At 33.0% G+C, this 20,526-nt stretch overlaps 2 protein-coding genes across 5 annotated transcripts; both read right to left on the bottom strand.

Moving 5' to 3' along the window:
- Positions 1-2,652: 2,652 nt before the first annotated feature.
- Positions 2,653-9,045, bottom strand: LOC108215686 (WD repeat-containing protein DWA2). 4 transcript variants are annotated; one of them, XM_017388230.2, is made up of 14 exons: positions 8,827-9,045; positions 8,643-8,726; positions 8,434-8,566; positions 8,006-8,117; positions 7,052-7,151; positions 5,744-5,871; positions 5,509-5,578; positions 4,861-4,949; positions 4,573-4,618; positions 4,018-4,085; positions 3,864-3,937; positions 3,730-3,788; positions 3,001-3,051; positions 2,653-2,897 (listed from the first exon to the last, which is right to left on the bottom strand). In XM_017388230.2, the coding sequence occupies exons 1-13, from the start codon at positions 8,869-8,871 to the stop codon at positions 3,010-3,012; spliced, it is 1,050 nt and encodes a 349-aa protein (XP_017243719.1). In that variant the 5' UTR covers positions 8,872-9,045; the 3' UTR covers positions 2,653-2,897; positions 3,001-3,009. The 4 variants fall into 4 exon arrangements, 2 of the variants coding, with proteins under 2 accessions (XP_017243719.1, XP_063948397.1); XR_010291374.1 differs by having other exon boundaries at positions 2,842-2,855; positions 4,008-4,085; positions 8,827-8,987; XM_064092327.1 differs by having other exon boundaries at positions 2,842-2,855; positions 8,827-9,000.
- A 5,510-nt stretch (positions 9,046-14,555) lies between these two features.
- Positions 14,556-20,020, bottom strand: LOC108215666 (O-fucosyltransferase 16). Its single transcript, XM_017388205.2, has 10 exons — positions 19,659-20,020; positions 19,520-19,573; positions 19,335-19,425; positions 19,173-19,249; positions 17,729-17,817; positions 17,410-17,593; positions 16,918-17,099; positions 16,296-16,398; positions 15,610-15,941; positions 14,556-15,528 (listed from the first exon to the last, which is right to left on the bottom strand). Exons 1-10 carry the CDS (start codon positions 19,815-19,817, stop codon positions 15,069-15,071), a joined length of 1,731 nt encoding a protein of 576 aa, XP_017243694.1. The 5' UTR covers positions 19,818-20,020; the 3' UTR covers positions 14,556-15,068.
- Between the last annotated feature and the right edge of the window lie 506 nt (positions 20,021-20,526).

Here is a 20,526-nt window from a genome sequence, read left to right as displayed (position 1 = left end):
CTTTCGGCATGTCTGTAGCTGGCTCCCGGCATGTAGATAGCTGGGGTATGCTTGGAACGGTGGCGATCGCATGTGCTCACCTTTCACAAATTATAGTTGTTCATTATTCGAGGACTTTTGTTCCTCATTTCTTAGTTTTTATAACTGAGTCGTCTGAACACCGCAACAGCAATGGAACTATTGTGAAGGTCAATTGTGAAGCTATCATTTTCGGGATTGATGTGTGCTGGTTTACTCGAGAAGTCTTTGTATTCATTTTCAATTTCAAGAATCCTTGGATTCAATGTGTCAAGCAGTCTGGAAACAATGCGGCTATTTGTTTAGCTCGTTTTATTGTTTATCAACCTGATTGCATTGTCAGTTGGGGATTTGTCTCGACTAGACTTGTTTTAATTTAATGAATTGAATTTGCATTTTGTCAAAAAAAAAAAAAAAAAAACATGGGATATATATGAGTCAGACACGTGAGATGATGATGATACTTGAATGAAATTATGAAGGAGCGGACCCAAGAGAGTGTTACAAGAATTCTCATTACGAGATTCATACGTATGAAAGCAAAAAAAAACAAACAAATACTCCATAACAAATTGCTAATACTTTAGATGAATATAAGCACAATAATCATATTTTTAATAATTGAATAAATTGATCATATGAAAAAATTGATAATTTTTTTACATCAAAGAATCAAAATATTTTAACATTATATTATATATATATATTAGATTTTATGAAATCCACATCTAAGCTGGAGTATTGAATATGAGCCATAATTTTTAGTTTAATCATATATATTTTCTTTTCTATCATCCAAATACTTCATCATTTACAACTTGCAAGCAGTCTTAAATATTATTATTAATTAACTAATAATATCTTTAAACTTTAACAATCATTCACATCATTGTTCTATCATTATTCTATTTATGAGTTTTATCGTCACACATAATTTTTTCGATTTATAAAGAATAATTGTTATATTTTTTTGGTACAATGATTATACTTTAAAACATAATTTATATTTATAGTATTGATTTGTTGTATAGTTTAACATGCACACTAGTTTTTATATAATAATCGCGTACGACGTTTGACTTTGCAAAATTTTTAGTTAAAATGTCAATTTTAAACCTCCTTAGATAAATAATCAATTTCATTTGATAGATTCTCTTTCTCTCTCTCTTCTCAATAGAAGAAATCATTTACTACTTCGCACGTTAGATGTTGACTAAGATGGAAGTTGATTAAGATGATACCAAGGTTTTTGTTTTGACCGAAAGATGATACTCCGTCCCATTTTAACTGATGTTTGATTTTTTAACACGCACATTGAGGTGTAAAAAAATAATATCTATACTCAATAAAATAATTCAATACTTATATCAAATAAAAGTTCAGAATCTAAACTTTTATTTGATATAAATTTTATAAAAAAATATTATGTTTAGATGTGATTTTTTTAACACTTTAAAATATGTGTAAAAAAGTCAAAAGCAGTTAAAATGGTACGGAGGGAGTACAAGTTTTACTCACTTATTTTCTTGATAAATGAGTCAATTCTATAATAAAAAATAATACGATATCTACATTTGCTTCAAACAAACGAATTCCAGAAACAATCATCATATCATAATCCATTCTTAGAGATAAAATCACGTGGTCTATTCTTTTTAAAGATAAAATCACGTGATTTGTTGAAGATGTACTTTCGCTTCCGCCATGCCAATTTGAGCTATCGACTAAGAATGCAATCATCTAATGATTTTTGATTTTATTTTTATAAATCAAGCATCATATTCACACAAACAATGAGAAAATAAGAAAACTCACACAAACGGTGAGACAACAAAAATCCTAAAATCAAACACGAACTAAGAGTGACAAATTAACAACCTTAGATTTGCAAATGTGTAAATGAAATATTAGTTAAACTAAAACAATCCTTAGATCTGGGGAAAACCCCACAAAAACAAGATAATTCGGAATATATATTTTATAATATAATACATTTTGTAATATTTTTAACGCAGAACATACTTGATATCCACAGTCTCCGATCATATAATACATTTCTTAATATTTTCTAGCAGCAAAACAAAACATACATGATCTCCACAATCTACGATAAAATAACTTAACTCTATATATGTAACAAGATCGACACTCAAGTCTGCTTTTCTTTCAAATGTAAGGCCTTTACATTGATGCTCAAGGCCTTAACCTAAAAGTAGTGAAACTGAATAAACTCTATATATGGAACAAGATCGACACTCAAGTCTGCTTTTCTTTCAAATATAAGGCCTTTACATTGATGCTCAAGGCCTTAACCTAAAAGTAGTGAAACTGAAGAGTCGAGGCCTTTACATTGACGCTCAAGACTTATAATATTCCCTCCATCCCAAATTAGATGAGCTAGTTGACTTTGGGCACATAACTTAAGGTGTATGGACCGTCTAGTTCCGAAATTAATTTTTAAAAATTTTCTTTTGTAAATAAAAATTTCATATATTAATTTTTATTTGCAAAAAAATATTTTAAAAATAAATAATATAGCTATGCGGTCAATGAACCTCAAATTGTGTGCCTGAAGTCAACTAGCTCATCTAATTTGGGATGGAGGGAGTAGCGCGCAGTGACAGTAGAGTTCACTACTACAGAAACCACTGTACTTTATTACACCAACCAAAAGACATATATGTAGTTAAAACTTTGTGCAACACAAGAGAGCGATCCTAACAAAACAGAGTTGATAGTTTCTTAAAGTGATCGAAATTTTGTCACATTACAGAAGAGAATGAAAGTCCCTCTCACACAATTGAACATAATGTTATCACAACATGGCCACCGATAATAAGGCAGGATTACATCTTCCAACTTGATTGCCCACCGACAATCTGATAGACAGATGCAAGGTCATACATATTAAAGCAAAAAGGGAGTTGACATCGAAGACCAAGTAACAAAGGAAATTGAAGTTTAGACTTGCGTCCAGTATACCATTTAAATTCATTTCCTGGTGAGATAGGGCTTGATAGATTCCACAACCACCTGTTGTGCATGCATAGAGAACATGGACAAACAAACTTTTATATTACCAAACAGTATCATTAAAGCATAAAATTTATCAAAATGCAATATAGCTCCAATTGCGCACTTGCTTTTACTAGTAAGAATTAGGGCTACAAGATAGAATTTGCATTTACAAGCCAAGCTCAACTTGTCTATAATAACTTTGACAACCTGATTTGACAAGCTTTTACAAGGCAAGCAAGTAACACAAACTCTGTCTAGATGTGGTTTCCACAAACTCTATACTGACTCATTTATAATATTTGAATTGAAATAATATTTAAATGTAACGTATAATCATATATTACAGTTTCAGACATTCAGTACAAACCCTATTCAAGTCAGTCCAGAGGCGGTAATAAAATGGGTCAATTTGAAGAAGCTGGTACTGCTAAACCTAATGCTCTGTCATAACCTGTATGATAAACAGTATCCATGCACTACACTAACACCCAGCATAAATTAAAAAAAATAAAATTCTAAACAGGTACTAATATTATAGAAATAAATCTATAAGAAAATATTTCCCAGCAAGCAAATATAGACATAAGATGTACAATATTTCAGAAACAAGCACTATTAAAAAAAAATTATATTTTCATATTTCCATGTGTTACTTTTCTACTTGAAACTGGTGTATGACACAAGAGTACTTACCCTCCCATCATAAGACAAAGAAGCAAACAATGAAGGTTCTCGAAAACTCCAAGCCAGGCCTGCAGTATGAGGTGCAACAGTTAGGCTAAGCAAGTATAAACCTCACAAAAAGAGAGAGTATATGTCTCAATTACCATACACACTGTCTTCATAGTCACTGTACGAATTTAGCAATGGATCGACTCTCTTCAAAGGTGACTCTGTAAAGCTGCAAAGCCATAAAACATAAATCAAGACTTCACATGGATAAAATATGCGCCAACTTCGAGATTGCATACAATGAAGGACCTCTCAGATAAATCATCCCTGCTAGGAGAAGCAAACCACAAGTTGACAGTCGAATCTGTCCCTGCACTCTGCAGAGTTGTTCATGTCAGCAAAATGTAATAGATATGGTCATTACAGAAGTGGCATCAGGGATAGGATGGCAGGACAAGAACAGAGTAGCAGAAGACACTGATCATGTTTTTTTTTTTTTTTTGGGGGGGGGGGGGGGGGGGGGGGGACTGGAGATCAGGTAAGCAAATGACGAAAACTAAATTTCCAACAATCTGACGACATAAGATTTTGTGCTCAACAAATGGAGCATGTGTTTGCATGTGTGTTGTGTCCTTGTCCTTAGACATATGCAAAGCCATGAAAAAAAATGTGTGGTCAAAAATTTAAATTGATTAATTATTTACTAGCTACTTATGTAATATTATCAATTTTCCCCAACTAGCAAGTGTCTTCACAGCTGGACATGTGGCTATGCCCCGATCTTTAGAAACTCATGTGTGTGCATGCATAATTAGAGAGAGAGGGGTGGGGGAAGAGGGAGGGGGAGGGGAAGGAGGGAGAGACCGCAATAAGCCCTTCATACTCAGGATTACATCTAACTGCCCATGTCCTGCAAAAATATGAAGAAAAGATTATTGATTGAGACTAAATAATTAATGTAGGAAGTAACATGCATGCTGAAAGCTACACCAGTCATATGTGACAAGTGTTAACGCTATATTATTTAGAATCTTTCTGTCCTAAAAAGTGTACTTCATCTTAGTATATCCTTCCAAGATGTTAATTGTTATCCTCTCCTTTGGACAGGGAGCATTGATGCAAAACCATACAGGTATCATCTGCAAAGCTTACCAGTGTGCATGACCAGGGAGATCTACAACAGGAACCTTTGGCTTTCTTAGATCCCATATATGTATTCCAGATTCATCTTCGGCAGTAACCTGTAATATTTTACAATATAATATCAAATTGCAAGTTTGATGACTAAATAATGCTACACATTAAGATTTCTGTTCTTTCAGATTCCACTTGGGGGTAGTAATTATAAATAAAACTCATATTGGCACCATCTCCGTCAAATGTATTATTTCTTAATATAATGTTATTCAAGTAAGAAAGTACAAATAAGTTCAACCTAGTAAGTGTCAACATACTATCATGGAGAAATGTCAGACAGTGGAAGTGCAGGAACTATTAATATGTTCTTTAAAAAATCAGTGAATAGGATACCACAATCTGCATCTTTACTGAATTACAAGATGAAAATGAGGAAACAGCATGACAACTGAATCTACACATTGAATAATAATTTTAAATTATATGCCATAGCAGGTAAAACACACAAACCGATAGTAGATCAATTAATTAACGATAAGAGGACATGACATATCTAGTTGATTGCAAACGGGACACATTAAACTTGTCCTTATGTGCTAAAGTGATGGTATAGTTTCAAAATTAAAAAGGTGTTCTGCTTTATATAGCAAGGAAGACACTCACTAGCATATGCTTCTTCTTGCTGTCATAATCTAGACTACGGAAATGACCATGCTCAATAGAATTTGTTTTCCTGTAAACCAAACAAACATGAGAATTTTAAACCAGCTCTACAGGCTCAACTAATTTCAAGTTATAGCAACCTAAAATGAATTCAAAATCAGAATAATGTTTATCACTTTAATCAGCTGAGTAAAATATACACAAGTGACAACTCAAGTAGTAAATAAGAATTTACTTCATTGTTCGAAGATCCCAGAACTGTATTGAGGATTTGCATGTGGATGCAACCACATTTACATCATGTGGATCCCACGCTCCACCAGATAAGTAATGTAGTATTCCAGATGATTCTTGGGACAGTACCTAGATTTTGCAGTAAGACCTGAATAAGGGTAAGCACAATATTCGGGTGAAGTGCCTATCACTTAAATATAAATTTGATGTAAAAGTAGCAAGTGCATCCAATAAAAAGTTGTATCAAACCAGAATCAAGACCAACGTATGTAACATGAACACATGTATATGATTAAGTACTAATGCAGCAAATATTAACAACGCTGGAATAATAAATGGGCTTTTTTTTATAAACAACCAAGTTTAAAAGAATTTTTGTAAAAATACTGTCAATTTTTAAAAAAAATTGCAAAAATACTATGTTCCTGAAAGTATTTGCAAAAATACGGTGGTTGCATATGCAACCATATCTGCAACTGTTAGCAACCATATATGCAACCAGAAATGCAACTTTGAAAAAATCTTTTGAAAATTATATTTATTTGCATAATAAGTTGCAACTGGTTGCAAAGGCAGAAAAACACCCCTGCGGGGCCACTTCTAATATGAACATTGCAACCTAAAAAGCAACAAAAACAACAAATTACAAATTAACTCAAAATCAACCAACTCAAATAAACATATCGAAGAATAGATCGACGCGCATTCAATTCCCTGAACCCCAATTGTTGATTTGAGTTTTTGAGCCGAACTTACGGTCACAGAGAAAGAACCAGAGCTTTGAATTGGTGTTCAAGAGCGAGACGAATCGTTCTGATGTGCAGGAAAAAGCTGTGATTTCTGATGGGGTCAAGAACGAGAGGATGCTGAGTTGGACGTCTTCGGGGAAGTCGGAGAATGGTATTGAAACGGTGTCGTTCGAAGTGTTCATTTTTATTTTCCGGCAGGTTATTCAGGTGGTTTATTTTATAAATGAGTGTGTATAATGACGGCGTTAATGCGTTGTTTAAGCAGCCAAAACATAGATTTGTGATGGTAGGTGATAACTCCATCAAAACAGCATACGGCGCCGGATAAGGTTAGGGAAGCATGTGGATGGGAATGATGTTAGTGGTATTAGAGGTGAATTAGAGAAGGTAGTATATTTACACATAAGATCCAGAAGATAGTATATTTGCAAGATTTTAAAGAAGGTAGTACATTTGCAAATAAGATCCAAAAAGTAGTATACTTGGTAAATTCCCATAATAAAATTGCACAGGAATAAATTGTGTACTCGCTACAATAATACATTTACCCTAAACAATACCTGTGCAGCCTTCTTTGAAGTATCCAAACTCCAAAGATAGAGATTCTGCTCATCTATGCTAACCAATTTGTCATGTTTCCCAGTCGGCCACCATAGTATGCTGTCATGAAGGTCCAGCATGTTAAGTCAGAAAACATGCAAGGAACAAAAATCTGTTTAAATTCTTCGAACACTTATAAATGTGCAGTTAAAACGAGTTAGCTTTGTGATGAACGCAATTGTAAATAAAGTGCCCTGTGACTGTGAATATCATTTAAGTAGATGCACAACTCTAAGCAATCAAAAGTACATTTAAATACTAAAAAACTCTATTATAGTGAAGATAGTTTATCTCTGTAATTATTGTAACATTAAAATGAGCGTGCATATAAGCTAAACTTGTTTTATGGGCTACTGAGACTAATTCCCATCTGTTTCTCCTTTTTCCAATCTTTTAACACAATTTTGTCCACTGTTTGAGGTGTGCGGCTACGTCTAGATTTCTCTTTAGAAAGTGGAAGCAGTAGTGTTACATCTTACCGGTTTCATTTCATGCCAGAGAATAAGGTGTTTCACTACTTTGGCGGTGCAGTAATGGTTGGCAATGTTTGAGGCATTAAAGTCTGGGCAGATGAGACGGCTAAATTTTCAACATACAATTTTACATTCTTATCCCTCTGTGAGTTGCATGTCCTGCCTCCCTCCAACTTTGTGATTTTACACTTTTAGAGAAATATAAATTCCCAAGTCAAAAGGATATAAAGAGCAGAACCCTATACAGAGACATTGTAATCTGTAGTCATTTGTAAGTTTTTTTTATGAAATTCCAATACCCTCTGCTTCTGTGTTGGCGCTTAGCACCATGCACATTCTTCGGTAAACAATAATTAGAGTCCACACAATCTCAAATTCAATGAGCTAAAGCAGTTGTAAGGAGTAGATAATGAGGCCAGAAGCAATGAACTGGTGACTTACCATTTAGGCTTTGACTTGTGTGCATCTAGAGAAGCAATTTTTTCTAACTGTGGAGAATTTAGTTCGCCATAAAGTTCGGGAATTTGCCAGATGGCTGCTCCATGTGACTCGCCTACAACAACAACAAATTCCAATGATTTACCATTTCGAAACTAATCTTCTAGATCAACCTTAGTAACAACGATCAATCGATTATATTTGAAACCAGTCAAGTCATTATGTTTAAAATTAGCACATCATGCAACATGTTTATACACTAAAACACATTTCTCAAGTAACTGTGGTTGAGTCCAATCAGTATAGCAATATTTATTAGTTTAGGTAATCAGCTAATTACACATAGTTAAAACACAAATCCAATATAGCAAATGAAGCGGTAAATATAATGAGCAAACAAGGGCCAAGGGGAGAATGCACGAGGGAATTACCAGAAGAGAAGACGGTAGAGAAAATACGCTGATCAAAAGGACAGGAAGCAAGATCCCAAATCTCGTTAGGATGCGAGAACAAACCCTCGCATACAAGTTCCGTGCCACTGGAAGAGAGCCTAATCAAATGCACCTATACAAAACGCAGATGACAATAACTCAAATAAAATTGAATCGAATCGAATTGAGAAATCGAGAAATAAGCTAACCTCGTTTTCCTCTTTGAGAGAGAGAGTGCCAGTAATGAAGCTGGTGTGATCTGTGTCTGCTTTCACATCCGCAATGCATCTAGCCTGACAAGAGAGGGAGGGAGAGGGGGAGAGATAGAGAGAGAGAGTCCAAATTAGAGTCTGTTTGCTTAATTGTGTGTGTGTGTTGTTGACTATTATTCACCTGATACTTGAGACCATAGCCAATGCCCGTTGATCCTCCTTGCATCTTTGCCTACACCGGATGTTCAATATCGATGCCGATGGAGGTAGTCTCTGTAACACTGGTAGGCAGTGACGAGTTGAGATCCGGAAGGCCTCGTTTGTTTCCTGTCTTGTTCTTTTTGGGCCTAAAGCCCAATCAAAGTGAAAAATTCCTGTAGTTTGGATATCACAGAGAGGCGAGTGCAGAGTTTTTTCTTTTTCTTATTAAACGTTTACTTGTATACAACAGAACAGACCAGACATTTTAAGACAAGGGTTCATAAGTTCTCGAGATCAGTTAAAATCTACTTCTATATATTAAACTAGTTGAGAAGCCGCGCGTTGCGGCGGGTTATAAAAATTATATTAATGATTTAATATTAATATTTATAAAATAAATTAAATTGATGTTTTTGCAAACCCTTGCTTGCAAGTTGCAACAACATTTATTTTTTTGATACTGTATAAACAGCCTTCACTTAAAAAGTGCTTGAACTGAACAAACAAATATTGGGGAGGTGTTACATGAATAATCTTTTGTTGTATACAATGTAGATCATATAAAAACAAAAAACATGTCTGATGAACAAAACAAACATTATAAAAGAATAACGAACAAACATATATCTCTAACAGTTAATTTATTAATCATTTCATCCATCAAGACTATATTGTTCTTCCGTTTGGATTTGTCGACTCCCACATCCGACGAACTCTTACTCTTATCAGCCAATCATCTCTATCACCATTCAAATCATCTAACATAGTGTAACTCATTATTGTATTAGATAGAAAGGACACATAAGCTCAAAAAAAAATTTGTATGTTAAATTTTATGATGTCTGACCTCAATTTATAGGGATTGATTTGAGAAAAGACTGTTTATCAAAATTACTTTCTGTTTTTGATATACATTTTTTCCAAAAATATGATGATAGTTTCAAATTCTGATTTAATTTTGATATTTTGAAAAAGGTAATTCTGAAACTGGTTTTGATATACACCTTTTCCAAAAATATGATGATACTTTCAAATTCTGATTTAATATTGATATTTTGAAAAAGGTAGTTCTGAAACTTTCTTTCAATATATTCAAAACTAAAAAAGACAGTTTTTATTTTTGATATTTTTTTCATCCATAAATTTCAAAAAATTAGAAAAATATAACGGAGCTCTCTGAGAGACGCCACCTGAACGTCCCATGCTTCTCCTTTATATAAGTATATTGATTGCAACCAAGGGCAAAAAGAGCAAAAAAAATAGGCGTGAAATGTCCATTATACCCCTACTTAACCTATAATTACAAGAATGCCAATATGATTCATTTATTATATTCAACATATTAAATATCATTTATTAAGGTATTTGCACATTAATATTTATGTTAATTACACTTTCCACTTATTTATGATTCCTCATTTACAAAAAAATTTTAATTAATATATTCATACAAAAAAAATTAAATGTTAATAGTTAGCTAATTTACAGAAGAAATATTTATCTGAACTGATTTTGGAACATTTAATCAAACTATCATTTTAATTATAGATTTTAATTAAGATCTTGTAATTCTATAATGGACATTTCACGCCTAATTCTTTTACTCTTTTAAATTAAGATCTTGTAATTCTATAATGGACATTTCACGCCTAATTCTTTTGCTCTTTTTGCCCTTGGTTGCAATTTAATATATAGAAGTAGATTAAGATCTTGTAATTCTCATTTAATTAAAAAATAAAAATTATTTACATATAATGGACTCAAGCGACAACTTAATTAAAATTCTGTAGCCACTGTTTAAAAACCAAATTATGATTTGACTCAGTGATTATATCAACTAATGAGTGCTCGGGTAAATATTGAAGTACCGGGAAAAATTGGATTTATTTATAGATTAATTTTGGAGATTAAATTATTAACATGTGCATATTATACGATAAATTATATTATATATTATAATACTATATCCAATTTCACGAGTCTTGAATAATTATGTCATTATATTCAATCTTTTTAGTTTTAAAACTTTTTTCATTTATTAAATTTCTTAACGTCTAATTCAAGTTGGCACAAGCTTTTATCGAGTTTTATTCGAGTGACACTTAAATTTGAGTTATCATCCAAATAATATAAAATTAGCCTGGAAAAGAGTTCGAGTGCAACTACTCAACTGAATTACAACTCAAATCAATCGAGTTTTAGACAACTCACTATTACATAAAATAATCACATATAATTTTATAAAAAATAAATGAGCTTGTTTAATATTGATAAACTTTCATGATAAGATGGTAATAGGGTAGCAAATGATCGTTCGACCAACTGATGATCATAGTATTGTTTAACATATAAATATGTGTAGACTGGTTATAAGAAGATGAGAGAGAAGAGGAGAGAAAGGGAGACAACAATTATTATGTGTATCTGAAGTTCGATCGACTCGTATAGTTAAACTTTTATATGCGCATGTGTTTGAATTCAGTCATATCACTACGGGCGATCGTAACTTGTGATCATATTAAATCAATTTCAACTATTTATATATTTTATAGATTAAAATATATAATTTCTGCCTAAAAATTCAACATGTGTTATTATAATTGGATTGAATAGCCCACTAGATTTCACTGATGGTAAAATCTTTCATATAAAAATTATATCGTGTTAGTCTGAGTAAATAAACATATATGTACTATCTCGAGTTAGATATTATTGATGTTATTAGTTGGTTAAAAAAAAATTATGCTTAGAAGTTTAATAAAAACATAATTATATTATAAAAAAGAAACAAAAATCGAGTTTTACTCGAGTGGCACTCAAAATTGAGTTATCATCCAAACAATATAAAATTAGTTTGGAAAAGAGTTCGAGTGCAGGTACTCAACCGAATTACAACTCATATCAGTCGAACTTTAGACAATTGACTATTAAATAAAATAATCACATATGATTTTATAAATTTAGTTCACCATATTAAATATTGATAAACTTTCATGATAAGATAGTAATAGGGTAGCAAATGATTGTTCGACCGGCTGATGATCATAGTATTGATCAACATATTGTTAGGGATAAAAACACGAGATTCAACTTCTAATGCAAAGCACGCACACAACAATATATTTGATGCAGAAAACCCACGTCCCAACTTGTATTATTAATCAAAACTGTTATCAATAATACAATTAACCAAATTTTGATACTCAAGCCTACTACTTAAGCATCCGCCCGCAAGCAATACCTAAGTCTACATCTTGAGCACACCTATCAAACACAATATGACTATGTATATATAGCCATATCAAACTAGACAAATTAGAATCTAACTCTAACTCTGAAATACTTAACTGCAATTGGAATCCAATTCTGAAATATTCAACTCAAATCAAAATCCACCAACTGCATGTTCTAACTTTGTGACCAAAACATATCTTTTATAATAATTGTCTAAACATACAATTATTATCCTTATATATTTGGGATCACCAAAGTCCATGCTATCATTGTAATGGGCTGACACCTAACACATATAATTATGTGTAGACCGGTTATAAGAAGATTGAGAAAAATGGGAGAAAGAGACAGAAAGAGATCACAACTATGTGAACTTTGATCGACTCGTATAGTTAAACTACTGTATGTTCATGGCTTGAATTCGATCGTATCACTAAAGGTGACCGCAAATTGTGAACATATTAAATCAATTTCAACTATTAAACTATTTTATAAATTGAAATATATAATTTGCGTCTAAAAGTTGTACCTATGTCATTATGATTGGATTGAATAGGCCACCAGACTTCACTGATCGTAAAAATCTCTCATGTACTGATTATTTAGTGTTAGTCTGAGTAAATAAAAATAGATTTACTATCCTAAATTAGAAATTATTGGTATTATTAATTGGTTTCAAAATAAAATTATACTTAAAAATTTAATAAAAACACAATTATATTATAAAAACAAACAAAATTATTATTTGAAATAAATAATATATATATATATTATAGATGCGGGCCCGTGCCTTGCACGGGCTTCTACGCTAGTTAAAAATGTATTAGACGTCGTAAGAAATTGTTTTTAATATTTTTAATTATATTGTTTTTTTGAAAGAATATAATTTATATAGACAAATTTATATAATAAATTTATATAGATAAACTAAAATTTGATTTTTATTTTTAAATAATTTATTGCTCAAAATAACTTGCAGGTTAAGTCGAATACATGCCTGTAATAAGAAAAAGGACAGCTGCAAATTTAATCAACGAACCGTGATCTTGTGAGAGCATATGTATATGTACGTGTTGGAGTTGTAGATTACCCAAGTTCTTATCTATATCCAGATTAGTTCGAGTTAACTTTCAAAAAATTTAATCAAGTTGTCGAAGGTGGAAAGAAGGCTAATAATATTATTCTGACATCAATACAAAAGTGTGGACTCGAAGTTAACTAATATTATTCGTCAATGACTAGAGAGATATAATCTGGTCTATAAGTCATCCGTTCCGCTGACGAGAATGTTAGGAATTCGGATTCGGAAAGCAAAATACATGTCATACAAGAATAATCAATTTCATTTTTAATTCTTTTAATCTCTATTTAATTAATTAGATATTAATATTTCATACAAGAATAATCAATTTCATTTTTAATTCTTTTTATCTCTATTTAATTAATTAGATATTAATATTTCATACAAAAAAATCAATGATGTAAATATATATAATAATAATAATAATAATTTTATTAATATTTTTAATTATTATAAATTAATAACTAAACGCATGATATCAAATATCCTAAACCCATACCACCTGACCTTCATTTATAATTCCAATCCTATACCACACGTCCACACCCCACCATAAGATTTTACCGATTTCAGAATATTAAATACTCCTTAAGAGCATCTACAACCATCAAAATCCTTTAGATAAAATGTGAGTTGGCATACTAAAAATAAAAAATTTAACCATCTTCTCTAAAAACTCATACTCCAACCATACTCAGCTGTTGTCTATAATTTTAGTCAATCTCCTATGGATGGCTAAATTTGTCGAACCTCTACAGGTCTGTAAGAAAATCTGTAGGAAGATTGCATATCATTTATTACCATATTGAACTAATATATTCTATTTTAACAATTTAAAATATTAATAATATACTATTTTTAAATTATAGCCAACCAATATAACCAATACCATTGAAGCAAAATATCTTACAAGTTTAGCAAATTTTACATAATGTCTTACAGGTCCAATTTAACCAACGATTATAGTCAACGCTAACCTTTAGCTAAAATGTGAGCTGACATACCAAAATTAAAAAAAAAATAGCCAACCTGCCAAAAACTCACACTCCAACCACATTGACCCCTTTGTCTATAATTTTAGGCAACCTCCTTTGTCGAACCTCTACAAGTCTATAAAAAATCTGCAAGAACATTGCACATCATCTATTACCATATTGAACTGATATATTCTACTTTAACAATCTAAAATATTAATAACATACTTTTTTTAAATTATAGCCAACCAATATAGCCAATAATATTGAAGCACTATGTAGATTCAGCAAATTATATATAATGTCTTGTAGGTCTAATTTAGACAACGATTATAGCCAACACCATTGGAGATGCTCTGTTCCAAAGTAAAACAAGGATATAGTAACTTTCTAGCAAAGTTTCCAAGGGCAAAGGTGAGATAGTATTTTGGTGAGAAGATTTTCTCAACGGAAACACTACTAAAAAATATAAAATCACCCATTGGCTCCACCCAGTGTCCAAATATTTTCTTTGAGGAAAAAACCTAGAAAATTGTACTTGTATAAAGAATACAGATATAACAACAGTTGGATGTATTTAACTGGCAGATATATATACTCGCTGCCCTGTAGAATTGTTTTTTAGGATACTATTCTCTGCAAACTTAATTCTTTAAGTGACCCTCCAGCAAAAGATTGGTACCACAATTGTATACAAGCTTAGGCTTATGTATATCGGAAATCCAACCACGAACATGAAAGCTAAGGTTGGGAAGAAATTTCTTCAGATTGCATAATATACTCAGGTATAAACTTCTTCTAGGAAAGAGCGCTATATCACATCCTGCTGGTACAACATGCTACAGCAAGGGAACAGAAGTACAACTAAACTGGAACTTACAAAATGTAGGATTGTGCAGCAGAGAACTATTGACAACCAAAAGGATCTGATGCTCAATCTGATAACAATTCTTCCAGCTCAGGTTCCTCCGAGGAGCCACCATCATAATCACTACTTGTTCCATTTAACTGACTTATAGTTTGAAAGTCACTCATGTCATCATCTTCTTCTTCTTCCTGATCAGACCACTCTTGCTCTTGCTCGCTAGGGTGATTTTGAACATCAACTGAACCAGACACGTGCATGTTTGTGGTGCTGTTACCAGTCCCAAATATTCCAAGTTTCAATTCCGCTTTTGCTTTAGCCACAGAATCTTCACATATGCAGGCAGATGGATTCTCATGAAACTGACCCCTGCCAGGCCTTACCTCTTTTGGTTCACCCATAAAGCCTTGCTGGTGCTTACGAACTTCAAAGGAAAATTCGTCCCAAGTCATGTTATTACGGTTCATGAACAATCTTGACAGTTTCTTAGCATTAGGCCGAATGGTAGGCTTATGACCAAAATATCGCCTGTAATACCAGCATGAATCAGCGCTTCCAAAAGTCACTTGCAGTACAAGATACAGAAAAAAATGATTGAAACAAGCATACCTCCGTCCAGCTAACATTTTTGCCATGTTACCATTATTGTTTGTAACAAAGACATTACTTTCATCGCAAACTATATAATCCAGTGCAGCCATGCGTGATGAAAAACCAGCAAATGGTTCCAACTCTCTTTCACTAGCTATAGTATCTTTTGAGTAACAGTTTGGGAAGAGTGCCTTCAGGGGAGCCAAGGACTCTTCACCTCGATAAACTTCACCGGAAGCCACATAAATGTGAACATCTTTATCATATCCAAGTGCTCTCAACATCAGACCTACTTCCTCAGGTGTCAGTGGGCATTTTCCTTGCCGTCTTCCCTTATCTGGGTTGATATTCTGTAAATTAATGGGAACATAAGTAAAATAATTCATAATATAAAAAGTGTTACCCTGATATTGGTCCATACAAAAAACGAAAGCAGGTCAGTTATTACTTTGAGAGTAACAAATTGTCATTGCTATATTTTTGGTTGCCTGGTTATAAATAGTCGTATCTTGTTTAGCAAAAAAAATAAAAAAAATAGTCGCATCTTGAGTGTCAACTAATGGTCTTGAAATTCAGACATTAATAAGAAAGAAATAGAAATACAAACTTTCTTGAAAATTTTAGTGATTTAGGTTCTACGGAGTTTCTGCACGCTGTAGTAACCAAATATTAGATTAAGCTAACCAAGACAGAAGGAGCTTTACATGTAAAGTTTTCCACCTCCTTCGTATTTTACCCAGTTCTTTTCTCTCCTTATCTCCTCCACCATAATAACATCCTGAGAATGCAAGCATATCGGGTTCAAACCTGATATAAGAAAACATATTGTTGTGTGAAGATAACTACTCACGAACTAACCAGGTGCATGAAAACCAAAGTGCTTTAAGCAACATTAAAATAGAAAAGGAAAGATCGAGTAGAATGGCGGGAATGAGTTGAACAAGGCGTTAATAACACTTCGAGCACAATTGGTAACCATATTAGGAAAGATAGTTATATTCTCATCAAAATCCATTTTTGGTCAGTTCATCAACTTGTCATGACTTCTTTGCATTTTTTATTACATACCTTACATTATTAATCCAGCAGCATAGGTACAAGTGTAAACCCAGGCTTCGTTTGATATGATTGGTTTTGATGTTCTAGAAAGCAACAACTATTGATTCTCATAAGCAACTTTCAAAGAGTCCGATTAATATTAAAACAACATTTGGAATATCGCTTATTGAACCAGCAGTTTTACTATAGTTAAAACTGATCATAGATTAAGCTCACAGGTAAAAAGTCAAGATCTGAAATTACTGGTAGAGACATTATCCAAAGTACCTCAGGTGTAAGGCAATGTAATGCTTGCCCTTCATCCTCATTCGATTAACCAACTGTTTACCCATTTCAATAATAGGATCTGTAAAGTGTAAGGCATGATAGTTTACTCTGCATCTAAGCTTCTGTAAATCACTGTCCAACTTATTTGCTAGTCTGTAGTCAAACTTGGTGAGCCGGACAGCCTGTCACAAGAACGGCAATTATATTACATCAGAATGAAAAAAATTAGATCAATAGAACAGCGGTAGGGTGGAATTATGGCCAGCTGAAACTTTCATCTTTGTTTAATATTTTTAAAACCTTTCCAAATGAATATCTCAGACAAACAAGGAGTGTCGATCTATTGTTCAGTATGACACAGCAGAAATTCAGAGGGTAAACAATGATTTGTAAAATCTGGAGAACTAACTGAAACTGAAGGCTTAAACAAAATCAATCAAGATTCCCATGCTTTATAATGAATTTCATTATTTCAGGAATCGAATATCTTACCCGCTTTTTTAATATATTGGGTAGAACACGACTTATGTAGCATCTATCACTACACTTTCTAGGGACACGCATGGTATATGGAGCCCACGTCCTGCCTCGCCTTTTTGGAAGTTCTCTTATGATTTTAACATCTTTAGCTAGATGCGAAATAAACCGATCTACATTGAAAATCTGCGAAAAATTACTGCACATAAAGAAGAGTCTCTTTTATTATCAACACTTGTACACTTAGATAAAAATTTCTTTATTTTAACTAGAGCAAAAGAAAAAAAAAAAAAAACTATCACAAATGCAAGTGCAATGAATACTCCAGACTGACCTTGAATCCTTCCAGAACGACTTCTGGTCCAGTGTTGGAACAACAAGAGTAGCATTTAATATGCGAGCAGCAACAACAGCATCTGTAATCTGGCAAAAGAAGTATCAAGAATTTAACCGATAATTAATGACTAGCTTGCCAAGTGCCAACATATTCAAAAAATGTTAATGATGATAAGTGATGAGGAAGTTATTAGTTAGTCTATATGTATACAGTTTAGAGAGTATTAAATTATTTGTTTATATGTTTTATCTAGATCTAGTAGTTTATTAGTCGTGTCGGTTATTTTTTCCCAATTGTTACAGGCCTTGGTCCATTTGAATATTTTGTTAAGGCTTCTATTCACTATATAAGCATTGTAATCCACACGTATTGAATGAGACTTGATAATTGAAAACATCGTTAAATCTTGAATTGGCTCTCTTTATGGGTTGCAATCCATAGGTTTTTCTCTGTTATGCGGTTGGGAAACCCTCGGGGTAGTGAATTCTCTGCGGTTAATTCACCCAAGATTTATCTAATTCTCTGCGGTTAATTCCTGTCCTGAATCAATAACCTATCAAGTAGAGAAGCAAAAATGTAAAGACTACAGTACATATATCTAAACCAGATAATTTGGCCACCTAATACTCATCTATGAATTTCGAAGTCAAATTATCAACAAAACATCATACTTCCTTTCTAAATGCTAGATATAATCTTACTCTGTCATTATGGTTTTAAACCCCACAGGACTTATGTATGAAATTAAAGATTTGACAATTTATCAGTCCTGCAGCCTGTGAACTTTACAACCTAGCCTATCTAGGCCTGAGGGATTCATTGTTTCACATCTTCAAATAACTCCGGTCGCCATATGAATTAACTATTAAGGAGGCACCTAATTAGGTTAATAAGTCTGCTAGTTGCTGCTTATATTGTTATGATATATTGAACTGACTAAAACCACTAATAGAGGGGTATGTAATTTATATTACTAATAAGGAACTTAGTTATCTTATAAAAAAAATTTGAGCACACATAAAAGATTTAGAACATCCAATACTTGAACTCTTGAGATTAAATTATCCATATACATGAACTAACTGGAGATGATACGAGTCGTATAACTTATTGGAAAAGTTTAAAATACAAAAAGATTTTGATGAGTACCTTTGACAAACAACATATAGACAAAACTATACAATTGAGATTAAGCACACCAACTTGATTAAGACAGGAGATGCAAGTGACATTTCTAAAATAAGTATTAAAAAAGCTGGCCTCGAAATCAAATGAGTTCTAGCAAACAATCTCTAATAAATTACATCAAATTCGGCTGAATCTTGCACAAACTCAAATCCTTTTCAAGCTAACCAGCTAAGATTAAACATGTGATATTCGACTCAATTAGCTAGTTTATCAAATATGACACTAATGTAATAATCAAAGTGAGCGAAAATACCCCTGTTCTTTGTTGATTTAAACCACCACTAGTTGCAATCAACAAGTACCTATTAGTCCTCGTGACAACGTCAGCCTCTGTAATTCAAGCAAACCAATAAATATCAACAATCTTACCTAAATAACAAATCAATACAACCTAACAAATATAACAAACACTGACTCGCAAACTTGTCACTCGCGGTACTGCAACCGTAGTAGAATTCAGACATCTTCGATCTCCAGATATTACGACCAGATACATTGACATAATCCTGATCGCATTAAGCGCAAAATCAGAATATAATTAAACCAACACAATTACAACAATACAAGCACACAACACACAGAGAGTACATAAGCCCTAACCGGAACACGAAACTCGACAAGTTTACGAGCATCCACATCGCCGCGAGTATCTATCTAATCAAATCAAATGAAACAGTGGAGTAAGTAGAGTAACAACAGAGACAAATGTAAAGTTAAATAGTTAGATATGTGTCGGTACCAATGAGCGGTGAAGATGGCGATTGTGTGAGGGAGAAGGAGCGAGAAAAGAGAAGAAGAGCAAGACGGAGAGGAGGATAAGGCCGGAGATTAGAGCAATTGCCGGAATCAATAGACGGAATCGAGTGTGATAGCTCCGTCGCCGCCGTTGGATAGCCATTATACGGCGAGCAACTGTGTTTAAATTTATGTGTAGAGCAGTGATTGTCAATTAATTATCTACTTGAACTACAGTATTTTCCCCAGAGAGAGGGAGAGGGAGAGAGAGAAGCTGAGTAAGTCTGAGCAGGCAGTGAGTATTTGTATCTATATGCTTGCATCTAATTTACTCTATTACGTATAGACTGTATTGTCCAAATTTGTCAGTACAATATTTTCAAAATAATTCAGGATATATAATTTTTATTCACTTCCCTGATTGTAGATCTGTAGTTGTTGGATTTTGTAGGAATTTTGTTTACATCTCCTTTTCTTTTCTTGTTTTTGCTAAGTACATATATGATCTCATTTGATGTAAATTGTAACCTCAGCAGCCGGGAGAGGGGGCTTGGCTTGATTTTAATCCCTGCCATTCATAAAATTTTAAAAGGTTAATTATTTAGTTGGTTGTGAGTTTAATGTATTAGAGCAACTCTAATGCACCCATTCCTTACCTATATTTGATCTGCATGGACAAGATTTGAAGATTGAGAACAAAAAGAGCTCCTCCAACGCAACTCCCTATCCCCTATTAATTTTAGGTGAGAGAAAGTTTAACCCCTTATTTGAGGGATGGAAAAGCAACCCCCTATATGCTCTTATATGCTCCAATGTCATCAGCAGCTCATATTTCCTCTTATTTTTCTGTTATTTATTAGTGCAATCTTTCT

The sequence above is a fragment of the Daucus carota genome, chromosome 4 (assembly GCF_001625215.2).
Source record: "Daucus carota subsp. sativus chromosome 4, DH1 v3.0, whole genome shotgun sequence".
NCBI classification, from domain to species: domain Eukaryota; kingdom Viridiplantae; phylum Streptophyta; class Magnoliopsida; order Apiales; family Apiaceae; genus Daucus; species Daucus carota.
This window is presented reverse-complemented; position numbering and strand designations above follow the sequence as displayed.

What these genes read in the sequence shown, in the direction of transcription:
- LOC108215686 (XM_017388230.2), bottom strand. Translation starts at nt 8,871, where the DNA reads ATGCAAGGAGGATCAACGGGCATTGGCTATGGTCTCAAGTATCAG. An exon ending in GCTATGGTCTCAAGTATCAG is followed by an intron (nt 8,727 to 8,826) that starts GTGAATAATAGT and finishes CTCTCTTGTCAG; the next exon opens with GCTAGATGCATTGCGGATGT. An exon ending in CTCCCTGGTCATGCACACTG is followed by an intron (nt 4,619 to 4,860) that starts GTAAGCTTTGCA and finishes ATATTTTTGCAG; the next exon opens with GACATGGGCAGTTAGATGTA.
- LOC108215666 (XM_017388205.2), bottom strand. Translation starts at nt 19,817, where the DNA reads ATGGCTATCCAACGGCGGCGACGGAGCTATCACACTCGATTCCGTCTA. An exon ending in TTGTCGAGTTTCGTGTTCCG is followed by an intron (nt 19,426 to 19,519) that starts GTTAGGGCTTAT and finishes TAATGCGATCAG; the next exon opens with GATTATGTCAATGTATCTGG. An exon ending in CCAATATATTAAAAAAGCGG is followed by an intron (nt 17,100 to 17,409) that starts GTAAGATATTCG and finishes TTCTTGTGACAG; the next exon opens with GCTGTCCGGCTCACCAAGTT.